The 17957-nt window shown below is 34.3% G+C and overlaps 1 protein-coding gene across 1 annotated transcript; it reads left to right on the forward strand.

Moving 5' to 3' along the window:
- Positions 1-6816: 6816 nt before the first annotated feature.
- Positions 6817-17023, forward strand: LOC129950623 (putative uncharacterized protein DDB_G0287113). Its single transcript, XM_056062552.1, has 3 exons — positions 6817-7155; positions 7240-7403; positions 17020-17023. Exons 1-3 carry the CDS (start codon positions 6817-6819, stop codon positions 17021-17023), a joined length of 507 nt encoding a protein of 168 aa, XP_055918527.1.
- The last annotated feature ends 934 nt before the right edge of the window (positions 17024-17957 follow it).

Below are 17957 nucleotides of genomic sequence, written 5' to 3' on the forward strand. Positions count from 1 at the left end.
CTATACTAAGTTTACTTATATCTTTTAAACTTCCCATAGGAAGTTATTGTAATGGGTCCGATTTGTCAAATTGAAAATTTTGACATTTCTCGACGTTTCAAGGTACCTAGAGTCGAAATAAAAGATTTTTAGAAAACTGTCTGTGCGTGCGTGTGTACGTTCATTCATACGTCTGTACGTTCCTGACGTTTTTTAGTTGTCCATAGCTCAAGAACCAGAAGAGATATCGACTTAAAATGAATTTATATATACAGATAAAAAGGCAGAAAGATGCAGAAAGGGCTCTCAAGGAAATTGCCTGGGCGGTTTTTTTACCATAGCAGTTTAAAAAATAGATGAACATTTTGGTTAACCCTAAATATCTTACGAACCAAAAACGCTAGAGACTTGAATTAAATTTTATATAATATATTGTAACGTGATACCAAACAAGTATATTTTTTGAAAAAAAAAATCAATTAACGGTTTTTATAAACTGAAAAACTAAAAAAAATCTGTCACCTCGAAAATTTTGAGAATACAAAATGATTTTATCACCAAAACAATTTTGTGCAGCGAAAAATAAATTTTTAAACATCATCAAAATTTGAAAAAAATCGGATTGACATTTTTTTTTAATAAAAAATAATAACCTAAAAAAAAACATTACTCAAAGTTGGTAAACATTGAATTTCGACTCAAAAATCTTTTCAAAACATTAAGATCATGTTTTCAACATTCTGAAAAATTTTGCCAAAAATCGAATTGACAGCTTTTTTACAAAAAATACAAACCTAAACAAAACAAATTAATAAAAGTTGGTAAAAATAGATTTTCGACTCAAATATGTTTTCAAAACTTTTAGATATTGGCTATAAGCTTTTAAAAATTAAAATTATTATCTTCAAACTCATTTTATTTCACAGAAAATACTTTTTTTGATATACAGTAGTTTTTTATAAAAATCCAAAAGTCTTTATTTTCATAAAAAAATAATATCTACAAAAAATAGTACGCACATTTGGTAAAAATCGATGTTCGGTTCTTGATATCTCTCAAATTAATTTCTTTCATCTAATTTGTAAAAATTTCAGAAATGCTACTAAAATTGGTATACAAATTTTTTGGACTAAAAATTTATTTAACTACATTTTCAAACTAAACTACTTCTTTATATGAAAAATAATTTTAAATTATTAATTTTAAAATTTGTAAGAATAATTTAATTAACAACTTTTTTAACCCAACACGAAATCCTACAAACTTTTAAGCGAGACAAATAGACAGCCTCCTTTTTTTTAAGTTGTCAAGTCGTGTGTGTTTGGGGTTGTGGCTTTATCATCAGCTCAATTGGAATTCTAAGAAGAAATAGGTCATGTTTCTGGGCGCAATGTCAGATTTAACTGGACTAGTAATTTGATTAAGAAGTTGATCTTTATTTTACTGAACTAGAATTTAGAAACTATTAGATTTTTTACCAATGTCATTGCTTAACTTATCATCTTACTCGTACACACCTATTATAACTCACAAGTACCTACGTTATGTTTGACGCATACTACGGAAAGTTCCATTCAAAATAAATTTTAGTCAATTGAAGGTCTAACATAGGTACTTCAGATATAATAAAATACTGTTTTTCAATGTTGAGTACCTATTTTGATACATTTTCGTATCGCTCTGAGTACAGATAACACTTATTATATCAAAATCAAGTGACTTAAGTTGTTTATTTGCGATATTGTTTTATGATTAAATTCCGCTTAAGTTATCAAACAATGATCGGTAGGAGTTAAAACAAAATATCTAACACAAACGGAAATTGTATTTTGGTAACTATCCTTTTTGCTGCAAGGAAATTTAGGTTATTACAGTTTAATTTTGTTTTCTATGTCTTATACCTCAATTCTCAAAACAGCTACTTCAACTTTTTTCGTATAGTAAGATAATATTAGGGCCTTCCAAGTATTTTTGAAAAGGAATTACCTCAATCCAAAACAAACAACATGCTTCGAAGGGGCATTCAGGTTTTAAAATTATATATCTTCTTCTTCTAAATGTATAAAAGAAAGTCGTGTTAGTTACATTATTTTATAACTCAGCACCGGATGTTCCGATTAAGCTGAAAATTGGTGGGTAGGTAGTTTAGAGCCAGGAGACGGACATAGGATACTGTTCATCATGTTCGACAGCGTTCCCGTGTGACTTGACATAAAACTTCTGTCACAATAAAACATGGTATAACAAAAAGGAATCAGACTTGGAATAAAAAAAACGGATATGACAGCTATGCAATGGATATACATTTTAATTTATGAGCTCAATATTATTGTATTGAAAATTATTCGTCTATTATTGGACAGTCACAATTATCTGTTAGCTTTAAACGATTCAACAGTCACGGGTGGCAACAGTCAAAAGGTTACAGTTTAAAATCTTCCAGATTTCTATACCTTTCATATCTTTCAGGGAGGATTGGGAATTCCTGGAAGACGAGTCAATCCACTTTTATACAGATGGATCAAAAAGAGGAGAAGAGGCTCGTAGAGGGGTGTACTCTGAACGACTAAAATTAATTCTCTCATTCCGCATTCCCAATCATAGCGTCTTGTCCTGGCTTATAGAAAACGTGATATCAACATTTGATATCCGTATTTCCTCAGACATCCAGGCCGCTATCAGATCTCTGGACTCTATTTCTACTAACTCTATTACAGTCCATATAACAAGCGTCAAACTACGGTCAGAGCCTCATCTTAAGGGCATGTGTCGGTTGTTAGTAAAAAATAGTACAATTATAGCCTAACGCAAGCACAAAATACAAAACATAATTAACATTTAACTATTACCAACAAAGAAAATAAGGATGTTTACGAAAGTGGAGCACTGGTGCTAAACAATGACTTTAATCTTACCTTATTTAGATTTAAATCTATTGATGAACAGTTGAAGTTATATAAAATGCACTTAAGGCTTCATTCTTCCCATAGTTAGTTCTATGGAAGTCAGTATGCATAAAATCAAATGAACGCAGGTGATGAGTAATTCAAATGTACAAAAGTTGATGAAGAAATATTAAGCCATTATTAAAACGCCTTCGATGGAGAGATTGCATTTGAAAAGCTGACTACGATGATCAAAGGGAGGCAGATCATTAGGATCATCCAATGAAAGACCCTTTTGGGCAAAGCGAATGAAATTATGTTGAATCGATTTAATACGTTTTTTTATGAATTTCGAAATAGGGAGTCCATATTCAAGATAAGGACGAACAAGACAATTATACAAAGAAAGAGTGAAATAAGTATCATTTAACTAATTTACCTAGCGTTTTATACAACCAAGCATAGAACTTGCCTTCTTGACTATTGAAGTAATGTGATGAGTAAATTCTAAGTTAGAACAGATATGAACACATAAATCTTTAAATGTGAAGACGAGACAAAGTTTTTTCTGTGTAAACAATAGTCAAATACACTACTGATTCGTTTTTTAGTAAATTTTATTATATTAGCATAATCAGCTCCTCACGTTTCGTAAAGGACTCAAACTGGTTTAATTGACCTTATAAGAACAAAATATTTTGTAAAGTGCAATTGGGTTAAATTAAAAAAAACCTGTAAGTTCGAATTGATCGACAAATAGTTAATGTTTTATTGTTTGCTTCTTTACTGTATGGTTCAATGATTTGTGGCTAAGCAAAAGAAAGGTTCTGGAGACGATGTGTTTACATTTATTTTATGGCGTTAGTGTTTCTTTGAAGTATTTAAAAACTACACTTTAAACCTTTTTTAACTTTTTTTGCTCAAATTTTGAGTTTAAAATTATTTTTTTCAAAAACTACTCATAGTTTTGACTTGATTTTAAAAAATGTATCATTGTTAATTGTAAGTATTACCGTTATTTATAAACTATTTTTTCCATTTTAAATAATATTTTTTTTAAATTGCCCCTCCCACCTAAACGGGGGGAGATAGACCCTCCCCTCCCATATTAAAAAAAATTGTGTTTTAACTCTTCAATACAAATCCGTCATTAAACTCTTGCCGAAACAAATATAGCAAACAATAATAACATAAACATAATGGGCCTTACCAATAATGACTAAACAAGCGTTTAGATAAACGCCACATTAAATTTTAGAGATGAGTTTATTTATGTGTTAACCAATAAATAAATTAAACACGTCTTTAACTAAACTGTGCTCTATTACATTATCTACTACATTTGTTGCCAAACAGACAGCTGCTGTCGAAATGACATTCCCCACGTTCGGGATGCTAACAGATACGTATTTGTTTTATTTATGAAACGTCAGCATAAAAGTTATAAAGTTATTAAAAGTGCAAATTAATTATGAATTCCGACGATACATTTTATTTACTTCAGGGGACTGATAAAACATTTCACAACAATCAGTGAGCAATTGTTTTAAAAAGTTTGTGAGAGCCTTGGCATCCAAGGCGAGCCAGTTCATAATGTTTCCTTCTGATCCTGGGGAGCTATGTCAAGTGAAAAGGACATTTTTTAATATGGCGGGATTTCCACACTGTGTTGCCATTGACGTCACACACATCAAAATCAAAAATGCTGGTGATGAAGTCATAGCACGGATTAAAAAAAATCTATCTAAAAGTATTTCGTTTCGTTTAAATAATTTTCGAAAATACGAAAAAATTACTTTAGAACCACGAAGAGGACTTAAATTAAGACTATTTATTTATAGACCATTTAAAACCGTCTAATGAAGAAACTATTTTGGAAATCCAGACAAACCTCACTGTAACTTCCAAACTCCTCACTCTATTTCGATGATTGAAAGGTTTCCAAGTTTTAATTTAACTCTTCTACATGCTCTTAGACCATTTTTAAATTTAAGAAGTATTTAAAAAAAATCCACATAAAAGTAATTTTTTCGTGTTTTCGAAAATTATTTAAACGAAACGAAATACTTATAAAAAGAGTTTTTTTTTTTGTTTTAATCCCTGTCCGTTTTGAAAAAGAGTTTGAGAACCACTTAGATTACATAAATTATAAAATAATTTATTTTAAATGCTTTTTTTAATCTTAAGTATTTATTTATTTTAAATAGATTGTATGTGATGCGAATCAGCGCATAACTGATGTTGTGGCACGTTGTGGATCTGCACATGATTCTCCATGCTTACAAAGCATGGATTTGAAAGGAGTTATTCTTGCTGATGGTGGGTACCCTGCTTCAAAAATATTGCTGACACCTTTTAGAGTGTTTGCATCACTCTCCGAACCAGAGAGGCGATATAATATAGCCCATATACATTCTCTCTTTTAAATTTCCCTTTAGGAGTTATAAACGTTTAACAAAAAAACAAAAAGTAAACAATCACAAAAAAATAAAATTACACTTCAGTCATTGGTAATCATTGGCTTAAAAAAAAACTATCAACTCTAAATATTGTTTAGCTCCATGTTTTGGATTTTTAAATTAACCAATACGAGCTTTCTCTCCTGCACCTCCAATTTTTTTAATAATACTTGTTCCTTAAGTATCAGGATATTTTTGTTTTTGTCTGTCTTCATTTGAACTTGTTCAATTCTTGTTTTTATTAAATCTTCTTGTTAATATTGTTGGCTTTCTTGCTTTTTTTTTTTATTGCTGCTCTTTTTGGTGGTGATTTGCCCATATGTGGTGACCTTGTTTTGGGTTAATTGAATTTGGGTGGTGTTTTAACTTGTGGTGGTGTTTAAGGTGGTGGTATGTTTTCGCTGGAATATAAAAGATGATTTAGGTCAACATAAATTAATTTTGAATAGAAAAATAAATTTACATTTGAGTGAATTGCATCGCTATCAAATTCCGCATTATCTAACTGACAACATTGCATTACAATGTCGATCTCAAAAGGTTCTGTGGGGGCTGTTCCCCAATTTACTTATATTTAAATAAAAAGAAATTAATCTATTTATTTATTTAATTTAATATTTATTTTAATTACCTGTTTTTAGTTTTGTTAATTTTTATGAGCTCACGGTCACGGCCAAAAATAAATTTGCAACAAATAAAAGAAACATTCTTTTGCTAATAATTGTAAGAATTATAGCACAAACATGAAGTTTACACTTAATCACGAAGTTAAACACGCGTTTCTGCACCCTAAAATTTAGAGTGACGTTTAGCGTTAAGCTGACTATTAAATTTATTATTGGTGTGGTTCATTATTTAGAGTCCACTTAAATATTTAAGTCGTCACTAAATTTGATTATTGGTAAGGCCCTATATAAATAACCATACTATAATTCAATAATAATAAAAATGTAGTGCCCGTGGCATGATGGTTAGTGCGTTGGACTCAGTCGTTCTTTGACTTCCAGAGAGATACCAAGTGTTAAAAGTGATTGCTAGTTAATTTTAAATTAAAAAGTGCATTTGTAGGGTTTTCCTTTTAACAAGGCAGTAAGCCACAATTTAATCAACTAATCGGTAGCCTAGGGGAGCTGGCGTCCGAAAACAGCTCCAAGGGTCGTGGGTTCGAATCCCGTGCGGAGTGCACTAAAAATTTGGAAGCTTTTTTTCACAATCGGGAAATCGTAGATTTTATTGATTGGGAAAAAAAGCAAATGGAGAAGGAGCGGAAAGCAGGGGTATCGAAAGATACCTCTGCCAATTCATCAGGTGATGCCAATGTGGTGCCATCAGCGGTACACAAATTCACCGCAACATCATCAGGCCATCAGTCTGATAGTCCATTGACAACAACAAATGTTAAGAGGAAACTTAAGCCTAACCTGGTGGAAAGGAACAATGCTGCTAAGCGCGGAGCGATGCGACAAGGCGTGCAGCAAAAAAAACAAAAAGAGATGACGTCACAAAGCGAGTTGTCAGACGGTGACATCGACTACGTCTCCGAAGGTGGAGAGGGGCACTATAGGTCGCCTAAAAATAAAAATAGGTTCTCAAGCCTAGCGCCGCCAGAGCAGCCTAAAGAAAGGGAGATGGAGGTGCCTGAAGCCCCCAACGACAACGAAGCCGATGAAGCGGAGCTGGCACAAGTGCTGCAGGCAAAAAAGCAGCAAATAGATGCCTACGAGGACCAGCTAAAAAAGCTGAAGGAGGAGATGGAGCCCCTTCTCAGTGCACTAAGAAACAAAATTGAAGCGCGCCGACAAAAAGAGGCAGCTGAGAAGGAGGACAAACAAGCACAACGGCTCCTACAACAACAACAGCAGCAACAGGCGAAGCAAAAAAAGCCTGATGCAAGGCAACAAAAACAACAACCACAGCAGCAACAACCAAAGCCCGCTACCAAAATCACTGGAGCGGAGCAAAAAATGAAGGCTTTACCAGCAGTGACAGGCTCAATGAAGGAGGGCCCATCTACCTCGAGTAAGGCCAAGCAACAGCAACAACAAGAGCTACAAGCAAGGCAGCAGCAGCAGCAGAAACAGCAACAAAAGCCGCAGAAGCAGCAACAGCAGCAGCAACAGCAGCACCAACACCAGAAACAACCACAGCCTAACAAAGAAAAAATACCACCAATAAGGACCCATAAGGTTGACATACAGGACATTAAACAGGTATGTAAGTCGGCCACTAAGGGCAAATTTCTCATTAAAATTCTAAACGAAAAAGAAAAGAATTATTCGGTCCAGTGCTTCTCACTGGCCGAATACAAGTTAGTTAAAGAGTTGCTAAAAGAGGCCACAGCTGAGTTCTTCAGCTATACGCCTAAGAGCGAAAAATTCAAGACGGTCCTTCTGAAGGGCATAAGTTCCTGCACGGAACCGGAGGAGCTCTTAGCTGAGCTCCGCCAAAAAGCCAGTGACGATCTCGATTTTATCGGGGTCAAGCCTTTCACTACGGTGAAGTCAAGACGAGGGGGTTATAGGCTGCCAATGTTCCTCGTAACATTATCGCCCCAAAGCAGTTTGAATAGTGTCGAGAGAATCGTATCTCTCGACAATCAAGCTGTACGCTGGGAGACATTAAAAAGGCACGACGACATTCTACAATGTACGAAGTGCCAGAGGTTTGGCCATGCCAATGCCAACTGCAATATGCAGTTGCGTTGTGTGAGGTGCGGAGAAACCCACAAAGAAGGAGAGTGCAAGCTGGGGAATGAGCGGGTTGAGGATTTGACCCTGCTCAAGTGTGTCCTTTGTGGAAACCAAGGGCACCCCGCTAACTATAGGGGTTGCCCTAAGGTCCAACAAATGAAACACAAACAGGCCAGTCAAAAAGCCGAAAAAAGTCGACAGGCTCCAACACAAAAATTCGTGGATCCCAAATTCTCTTACGCCCAAATGGTGTCAGGGAATGGGAATACGAGACAAGCTCCACCAACGGTTGCCCCCAAGGCCCCTGTGCCTAAGGCACCAGAGGTGCAGCCTGACATTGTAGCCTTGTTGCTGAGCATTCAAGGTCAACTAACAGGACTGCAAAGTCAGATAAAGGAGCAAGGCAAAAGGGTAGATCATCTCTACTCTTTGTTGCCTGGCCTGGCGCAATTTAGACCATAATGGGCGCGCTGCCGGAGACGCGCCTAAAAGTCCTAGCTGTGAATGTAAATTCACTGATTAGGATTGAACGAAGAGCCAATATGTTCCAATTGTTGAAAGACTACAGTCCCGATGTGTTTATGGCTAGCGAAACTAAGCTAAACCACAAACACAAATTGACTCATAAAAATTACAATATCGTAAGAAGAGACCGGCCCGACTCCACTCAAGGGGGCGGTGTCGCTCTCTTTATACGAAAAGGCATTAATTATAAAGTCATATACAACAATGAATTGCGAAAGCTCAAGACGCTAGAAGTTTGCGTTGTATGCATCTCTCTCTCTCAAAGGAAGCGGATGTATATGATTGCGGCTTATGCGGCTGGAGCTCCGCAGGTCACTAACTTTGCATCAGAACTCGAAATTCTTTTTAGGGAACTTAAACTGAGCTTGGAAGAAAACTATTTCATCTTGGCCGGTGATTTGAACGCAAAACATGAAGATTGGGGAAATCAACATAGTAATCCCAGAGGCAATCATCTTTTTAATTTGATGAATCTTTACAGCGTTGAATATGGCGTCGACCTGCTGGCTACCGAAAAGCCATCGTATCCAAGAAGCGGCTCCTTTCTGGATCTTTTGCTGTACGACACTAGAATGACAGTAACAGACAAAGTGGGTAATCACCCTCGAAACTGCCTACAGACAGTCGAGTACGACAGTGATCACTGCGGATTGGCTGCTGTAATGCAGATTCCGAACGAACGCGTGGAGTTGGAGGAATACGTTGCAACGCACTCTTACAATTACAGTAAGATGCGTTGGCCTCGTTTCACCAACGCCTTAGCAAGAGAACTTCGTTCGAGTGACATAGCCCCACCAAACAACAGAAACCTGACAAATACAGAAATTGACCAACATTTACAACAGATGGACGAAACAATAAAACGAACGATGGAACGGACAATCCCAAAGTACAGAGAACGGGACCAAATGGACGCTTACAGAAACGCGACAATTGACGCACTGCGAAAGCACAAGAGTGGCTTACTGACAAGACTCAAAAACTTGTATAGACGACTTACAGACCCACACGACTTGGAGGTTAGGACACTGAAGTCGTCAATAAAAAATGTCAATCTGTTGATTAAGGAGAACTACAGGGTATCAATTAACAAGTACTGGGACCGCAAGATCCGGTCAGTTAATTCGAGTGACCCTAGTATGTTCCCCAAAATCAACAAGATATTCAGAAAAAAAAACGATAATGACCTTCCGTGTCTTAAACTCCAAAGAACTGAAGAGAACAGAGACGTACTCAGGACAGCGCAAATAGATCCAGAAGAAGCCATCTTTGACGATGACTTTTACGTAATTGAAGATCCGAAGGAAAAAGTGGAGGCGGTGGGAGCTGCTTTCCAGCAAGTGTACAAGGTGAATGTTAGCATTCGCCCCAACCACGACCTGGAAAACAGAGCCCTACTTAATCACTTTTACCTCCGTAGTGATATCACACATTGGCGATCTGAGAACCGCGGTTTCATGCGGTTCAATGACGATTCCTTGGCAAATGCCATAATCGCCGAGCAAACGGGACCAAGTCCCTTGTTAGTGACGAAGGTTGAGCTTCAGCTCATCTTCAACTCAATAAAAAACAAAAAGTCAGCAGGTGTCGATGGTATATCCAACGTTGTACTAAGACATTTACCGATGGAAGCAATTGACATTTACACCACGCTCTTCAATAATGCACTGAATAATGCATATTATCCAGTGCATTGGAAGACCGCTGTGGTTCATCCTCTCCCGAAAAAGGGAAAGGACAACTCCAACCCGTCAAATCTTCGGTCGATAAGTCTTCTTCCGAGCATCAGCAAAGTTTTCGAAAAGATCATTAATAGGGCTCTGACTAAGTGGGCTGCGGACAACAAAATTATTACGGATAAACAGTTCGGGTTCAAGGCGGGTCATGACACAATTCATGCTGCGTCTAAACTCGTTTCTGATATCCAATGGAATAAATCAAAACAACAATGCACAGGTGCTGTCCTGGTTGATTTGGAAAAGGCCTTTGACACCGTATGGTTAGAGGGTCTTTACCTAAAATTGAGCAGGCTTGGCATAAGCAAGCCATTGTTGTATATACTTTATGATATGCTTAACGGTAGAAAGTTTGTTGTCAAAAGTGGCAATGTAACTTCTACCACAACATTCTCAATTAAAAATGGTCTTCAACAGGGAGCGGTGAATTCGCCGATTCTCTTCAGCATTTACACCAGCGATCTGATAGGTAGTCTTACAAAGGCAATTGCGTACGCCGACGATCTAATTGCGTACAGAACGCCCCGAAAGGTTGAGGTTATTAGAATTCTCTTGCAGCGTGATTTCGACAAGATTCAGCGATATTGCGACGACTGGAAACTGAAAATAAATGTCCGGAAGTCAGAGACAATTCTGTTCCGGACTCCGTTGGCTGGGGCCACGAGGGATACGTGTAAGAATTGGCGCAAGATGGTCATCGTTGATCTTCACGGGCAGCCATTGGCGAGCAAAAGTGTAGTGAAGTACCTCGGTATCTGGTTAGATCAGTATTTATATTTCGACAGACATATAAATGCTGCTCTGACCAGGGCCAGAGGAGCCTTCGCTCTGACGAAACGGCTGTTTTTTAGCAGTCGGCTTGACCCCAGAGTGAAGGTAATTTGCTACATGGCCCTCATACGGTCAATGATCGTGTATGGTTGTCCTGTGTGGTTCAACGTTGCCCCTTCCCAGATGGAGAAGTTCCGGGTGTTCGAGCGGCAGTGTTTACGACGCTGTACCGGCTTATATCGAACAGCCGAATCTTCTTATGTGCATTACTATTCCAACGAGGTCCTATACAACGGGGCTCGAATCAACAGAATTGACAATTTCGTGATAAAACTCGTTCGAGGTCACATTGCAAGAGCTATGTCTTCAACCAACAATTTAATTTTCGGGGCGTTTTATCCGAACGACGAGTATTTTGAGAGTGCACGCTTGAGCGGGTTCATTCCACCAGAGGCATTCCTCTTTTTAGATAGATGCGGTCTGATACAGGATAGATTGGCAGTTCCGTTAATCTACCACGTCAGACGAAGAACCGTGGATAGGCGACTCCCGTACAGTCGGGACGTCATGGCACAAGGGGGAGCGGAGCTCCTTCGGTTCAGTAGGGCTGTGTCCGAACGGGACCGAACTGATAGGGTGAAGCAGGAGAACCAGTTTTGGTGGCTTCAATCGGCACTTGATAATGGGTAGGTCGGGATGGGGTTTAAGCCTTGGCCGGCTTACATACTTGTTTTATAGTTTTAGGGTTTAGTTTTAAGTAGAATAGGCATGGTGGCACAAAAAAAAAAAAAATACAAAAAAAATTAAAAAGTAAAAAGAAAAAAAAAAAACAAAGAAAAAATAAATTAAAAACAAAAAAAATCAAAGAAAAAAAAAATCAAAGAAAAAAAAAACCATACAAAAAAAGACAGTAAAATATAAAAACAAAACACGTTAGATTTGCTGCTGTGGTTGTTCTAGTTTTAAGTAGTTTATAGGTAGAATAGGTAGTTTAAGTTAGCTTTAAGTTTTATTTAAGGACCTAATTTTAAGTAGTTTTTTAAGTAAAAATAAAAAAGGACCTTGATATTAGTTTTTTCTCATAATTTTCTAATAAATACAAAATAAATAAAATTAAAATGAAGTAAAATAGATCTTAGGGCCGAAAGGCATTAGTTTTAAGTGTTATAGTTTAGCTTAGAGTGTCCGTATGGGACCATTAAGTTAGTTGTAAGTTATGGATAATTAGGCTAGTTTTATGAATTTTTGTCTAGCTTTAAGATAGGTTTAAGATTGAATAAATAAAAATGAATTTGAAAAAAAAAAAAAAAAAAAGTGCGTTGGACTATCATGCAAGGGGCTTGGGTTCAATCCCTGCCTGTGCCACCTTAATTTAAAAAAAATTAATTTTCGCGGGTACTGCCTCTTGCGAGGAATTGACAATTTCTTCAAGAGTAATTCTTGTCATGAAAAAGTGCTTTCTCAAATTAGCCGTTCGGATTCGGCCTTAAATTGTAGGTCCCTTCCATTCCTGACAACAGTACTCGCACACAGGAATGGTTGAGAGTTGTAAGTCACTAGGCCCTGGTTCACAACGGACTGTTGCACCACCCCATTTGATTTGATAATTCAATAATCAATTGTACATTTACATACATAATTTCGCTTTCATAATCCGTTGAAGAATCTTCACCTGAGAAATGTAGTCTTCTCTGTTATTTCGACTAAACACAGTTGTAGCTGTTGACGTGTAACTTTATTAGTAGGTATAGCTAGTAGCCAAAATATAGATTTACTCATGAGTTTGAGTACTTTGTTTGACATTACGCGTAGGTAATTTTTGTTCGTGAAAAATTCTATCGTTAAAATTGAAAGAGAATAAAATGCTTTTGAATTTTTCTTATTGAATAATTAACTTTTTAACTTTATTACAAAAGACTGTGATACTCATGAAAGTGAGAATATAAAAGCTTGAACAATTAAGGTTTTCCCTTTGTAGTAGAATCCTGATTGCAGTAGGGCAGTAGGAGCAAAGGTAATAGATAGTACTTCACATTTAATATGTATTATTGATTTATTATTTTTTTTTACGGTATCACTTTTGTCATTCATTTCACCAGATAATAGTTGATGCGAAACTAAAAAAACATTTGTCACCGAGTGCATGAATCGAAAAAGAATAATGGTAAACTTTTTAACGAATACAAAAGAAAAATGTATTAAATGTAAATGCTTTATTAAAAAAGATACATATAATAGATAAATGAACTTCGTCTGTTACGATTATAAAAATGAAAAGAAAATAGAATTTAAAAATGAGTATATCCTTTTTCAGTTTGCTGTCATGATTGTTATAGAAAGTGATAAGGAGCAGTTAAGAAATAACTCATATAAAACTCGTAGTATAACATTTTTTTACAGAAAATAAAAAAAACTATACTCACTCTATGAAAAGTTGGTAATATCTTGGCCAAAGTTATAGATATTGCCTTTAACTTATTTTATCCCATGAACAATTTGTTTTCAACATTGGTTAAAATTTTTACTAAAACTATTTTTTAATATATTTTTGTGGTTTTTGTAGGTTTTCATGATTAGCAACAACATTTTGCATATGATAAAATAGTTTAATTTCAGTATAATTTGCTGTCCCCGAGATTTTAAGTATTTATAGATTAAGTATTCCTGAACTTTTAAATAACGCAAATAAGTGAAGGAAGCGGGATGCTACTGTTTACATTTCTCCAAGACAAATAGAGGAATTATTATATTCAAGTAAAGTCAAGCCATGTAAGATTTTGTCTGTCCTTCTTTATTCTTAACATTATTAAAACTAGTCTGGGGGAAGTCTCCAAAGATAGAAAATTTGAATCTGTTAACGAAATTCTAAATGGTTGTTAAAGGCGTCTGCCATATTTACAAAAAAAGTGTGTTCTGCTTCTTTATATTTTCTCTTTTCACTAGTTTTGTATATATCTTTAGCTCAATTTCATTTTCCCTAGACAACACGGTTTTTAGAAATTTAAATCTACTACTACGGATACGACTCCTTTACGGTCTTGCCGCTTTATAGAGGAAACGAAGTTCTGTAAGTAAGTGTTTTGAAAAAATAATTAAAAACAAACTAATGGTACAAATTAACAATATTAATATTCTGCCTCCTGAACAATTTGGATTTCGACCGTACCATAGTAGATCGAATAACCAGAATGATTAAAACCAAATTTACCAATGGTAAAAGTACCGGTTTGGTTTTACTTGACCCTGAGAAAGCATTTGATTCTGTTTGGCATGACGGGCTCTTACACAAGCTTGTAATACTCAACCTTCTCATGTGTATAATACGAATTGTGAAGTCTTTTCTGTCATCAAGAAGTTTAGTTGTTTCTGTAAACAAAAATCTTTCAGGAATCTTTGAATGTACTGCAAGCGTGCTTCAAGGATCCATTCTTGGCCCAATACTCTATTCAGTTTTTACTGCTGTTTTCCCTGTTTAGCAAAATTAAAATAAAGCTATATTTGCAGATGACACCTGTGTATTTTCCTCTTATTCACTTGGTTCAGTTATTAAACCAATTTGAAATCTTCTTAGAATGCACTTCAACAATATTTTAATGATTGGAAGATTAAAATAAATGCTTTGAAAACTCAAGCTATCTTTTTTACTCAAAAAAGAGAAAAGCCTGTTTTTTGCCAAGTAACGCACGCTTAATCAACGGTGTTAAAGCAAACTGGAAATCAAATGTTTAATACCTTGGTGTCCATTTGGACACTAAACTAACTTTTGGAATTCATGTCCAAGAAATCATAAAAAAAGTAAACGTAACCATTAAAATTCTCTATCCTTTTATTAATCGTAAATCAAAGTTAAGTCATGAAAATAAACTAATTATATTTAAAGTTATTTTATACGGATCACCTGCTTGGGGTAGCTGAGCAAAAAGCCATATCCGAAGGTTGCAAAACAATTTGTTAAAAATGATGTTAAACCTTCCTTGGCATTTTTCAACCAACGAATTACACATTTTAGCTAATGTTGAATATATTTCCGATAGAATTTTAAAATTAAAAGAACGATTTCCTGCGAAATATCTGACAATGCTTTAATTTCAAATTTAGCTTCATAGTTATAATATTGAAAAGACTGATTTTTGTTAACTATTTATATTTTATTAATTTATTTATTTTTGTTAATTAATTACTTACTTGTTTTTTGATATACTTATTAGTTTTGTATTTTTTTATTCGATTCTTTTTATACATTTATTTATTGACGCACTTATTTATTATATTATTTATTATTTTTGTATTTATGTGTTATTTATTCCTTGATTTATTTATGTATTTAGTTAATTATCTAGGTGCTTAATTTATGTTTTTATGTAAGTATTTATTTGTTTATTCATTTATTTATTTATATATTTATTTATTATAATATATGTATACGTTTCTCAATGCTATTGATTTGTGCTCGTTGACAATATATTTGTTATTTATCTTTAATTTGTATACTGATACAGTTTTGTTAAAGTTATAATTGAAATTTCGCTATGTTAGTTTTGTTCTGCTTTTCCTTCAACCAATACTCTGTCTTTATATTTTTTTGTTAAAAACTCATTTAAAACTAGCAGTAGTAAGGTAGATAATATACCAATCTCTGTAAATTTTGAAATATATATTTAAGATAAAGAAATAATGTAATATTTTTAACTACATTAAAAATCAAAATCGAAGTTTATGTTATCTCCATTAACTTAAGGGAAGCATTTGGCTCTTGGTTTTCAACTGATTTTTTGTGATTGTTTTTTTTTTCTTAGTATAGAATTTTCATCTAAGATGTTCTCTCTCCTAATTTTTTAGTGCTACCTCTGGTATAAAAGCAACTTATGTGCCTTTCTTTTTACTTTCACCATTCAGGATATTGAGTTGAACTTTAAATATTCCCATATTTTATTTTACGCTAGTGAGAACAAAATTTTCAAGTCCATTACTTCGATGAATGATACTTACCTTATTCAACTTGACCTCAGCAGTTTCTCAATCTGGTGTAAAATTAGCTGCTTAGGTCTAAACTTAAACAAATGTAAATCAATTATACTTTTTCAAAAAAGCGAGTAAAACTTCACTCGGCTTTGCAAGACGTTTTAAATTTTCAAACTACCTTTGTCCGTGCCCTCATTGAATACTTTATTAACCCCTTTATTAAGGTCCACATATTTCAGGAGTTGAAAGCGTTTAAAGACGTTTCTTTCGATTTGCTCTTTGAGGCCTACCTTCACATGCTCCAATGATTCTTTGGTGTTGATCTCAATAAATCGAATTATTTTCTTTGATAAGAAATTGGTTATTATTAAAAAAGATATTTTAGGAGGCCAGGGGACTCTTTGTCATTCCTTCAAATGTATATTCTCATCGACTTTACCAATTCCCATAACATGCGAATTATTCCAAAGTTTACAAATTATATATATATTTATATATTTATATATATATATATATATATTTATCCTGAAGCTCTAATAAGGATTTAATCGAAAAACCACCTAGGAACACATATAATAAGTGGGTCCACTCCGACATTGGCTACTTTGGCTACTAAAAAATACAATCAAATACAAAAATCTGAGTTAATATTGTTAACAATAAAAATACAAAATTGAACGATCTCAGATGGAGATTATACTAAGCGTCTTCATACGTAAAAAAACAGGGGGTAATTAAAATGTCACTTTCTCAAATTTAAAAACAATTTTATGTGATGATACGGATAAGAGTAATAAATAGCTATTATATAAACATCTTAGACTATGATAAACATACAACTTGTAGTTATCAATCAATAATTACGTTTATAATATTTATTTTCATTTGGTATCTGCTATACATAATACAGTTGTGTACTTATAGTGAACCTAGGCACTCAGTTTTATAGATTTGAAGATAAAAAACCTATATGTACTTTGTTATTTAAATTTAAAATTTCTTTAATAAATAGGTGAATAACGTGCAATAAATCTAGATTTGATTGTATATTCATTCAAGTGCGTAAGCAAAGTCGTTGATAAAAATCAAACAAATTACTTGAATTGCCGATTGTGAAAAAATTGGATTTAAAGTGGTCCCAATATCGCCTCTATTTTGTATTCTCTCACTTATCAATTGAATTTTAAACAAATATTTCCTATACCATCTACAAACACTTTTAAGTTTGATCATGTGCTAATTAACAGAGATAGAGAAGAGAGGACAAATAAACAACGCAAAACCCATCTAATACTTTATAGTGAGCTTTTCCTCAATGATTCGAGTAGTTGAATTTCTTGGCGATTTCACACAAAATTTTCATTGGTGGGCAAATTTCCTACTGGAGGCAAAAACAATTGGTGGCTTGTGATAGAAATAAAAAAAAAACTTTTTCAACCTTAAAAAATTAATATTTGGTATGCAAACATTTTTTAATTCTTTTGATACAAAAATCGTAAGGAGGTATTTTTAAATTACCATAAAACGTTTTTAATCGGACCCATTTGTTGAAAATTTTGACATTTTTTCGAAATTTCAAGTTCCCTAGAATCAAAATCTATAAGAGAGAATTAAGAGATAATTCTGTATGTTCGTGCTTACATACGTTCAAGCCACTTGTATGTTTAGAATACCTTTTTTGCATCCTCCATATCTCAAGAGTCAGCAGAGTTATTGACTCCAAATAAATTTTGTCTTACAGAAGAAATGTGCAGAAAGGTTTAAAAACAAAGTTTATCTGTTTTCACACAAACAATTTTTAAACAAGTGAAGAATTTGAAAATATTTCAGCTCGAATGGTTTAATAAGAAAAAACAAAAAAACTTTGAGAATAATTTTCACTAGGAAGAATGACGTTTTTAATTTGTGATTAAATTATAACTTAAAATTGGTAAAAATCTACTTTTGACT

The sequence above is a fragment of the Eupeodes corollae genome, chromosome 3 (assembly GCF_945859685.1).
Source record: "Eupeodes corollae chromosome 3, idEupCoro1.1, whole genome shotgun sequence".
Taxonomy (NCBI): domain Eukaryota; kingdom Metazoa; phylum Arthropoda; class Insecta; order Diptera; family Syrphidae; genus Eupeodes; species Eupeodes corollae.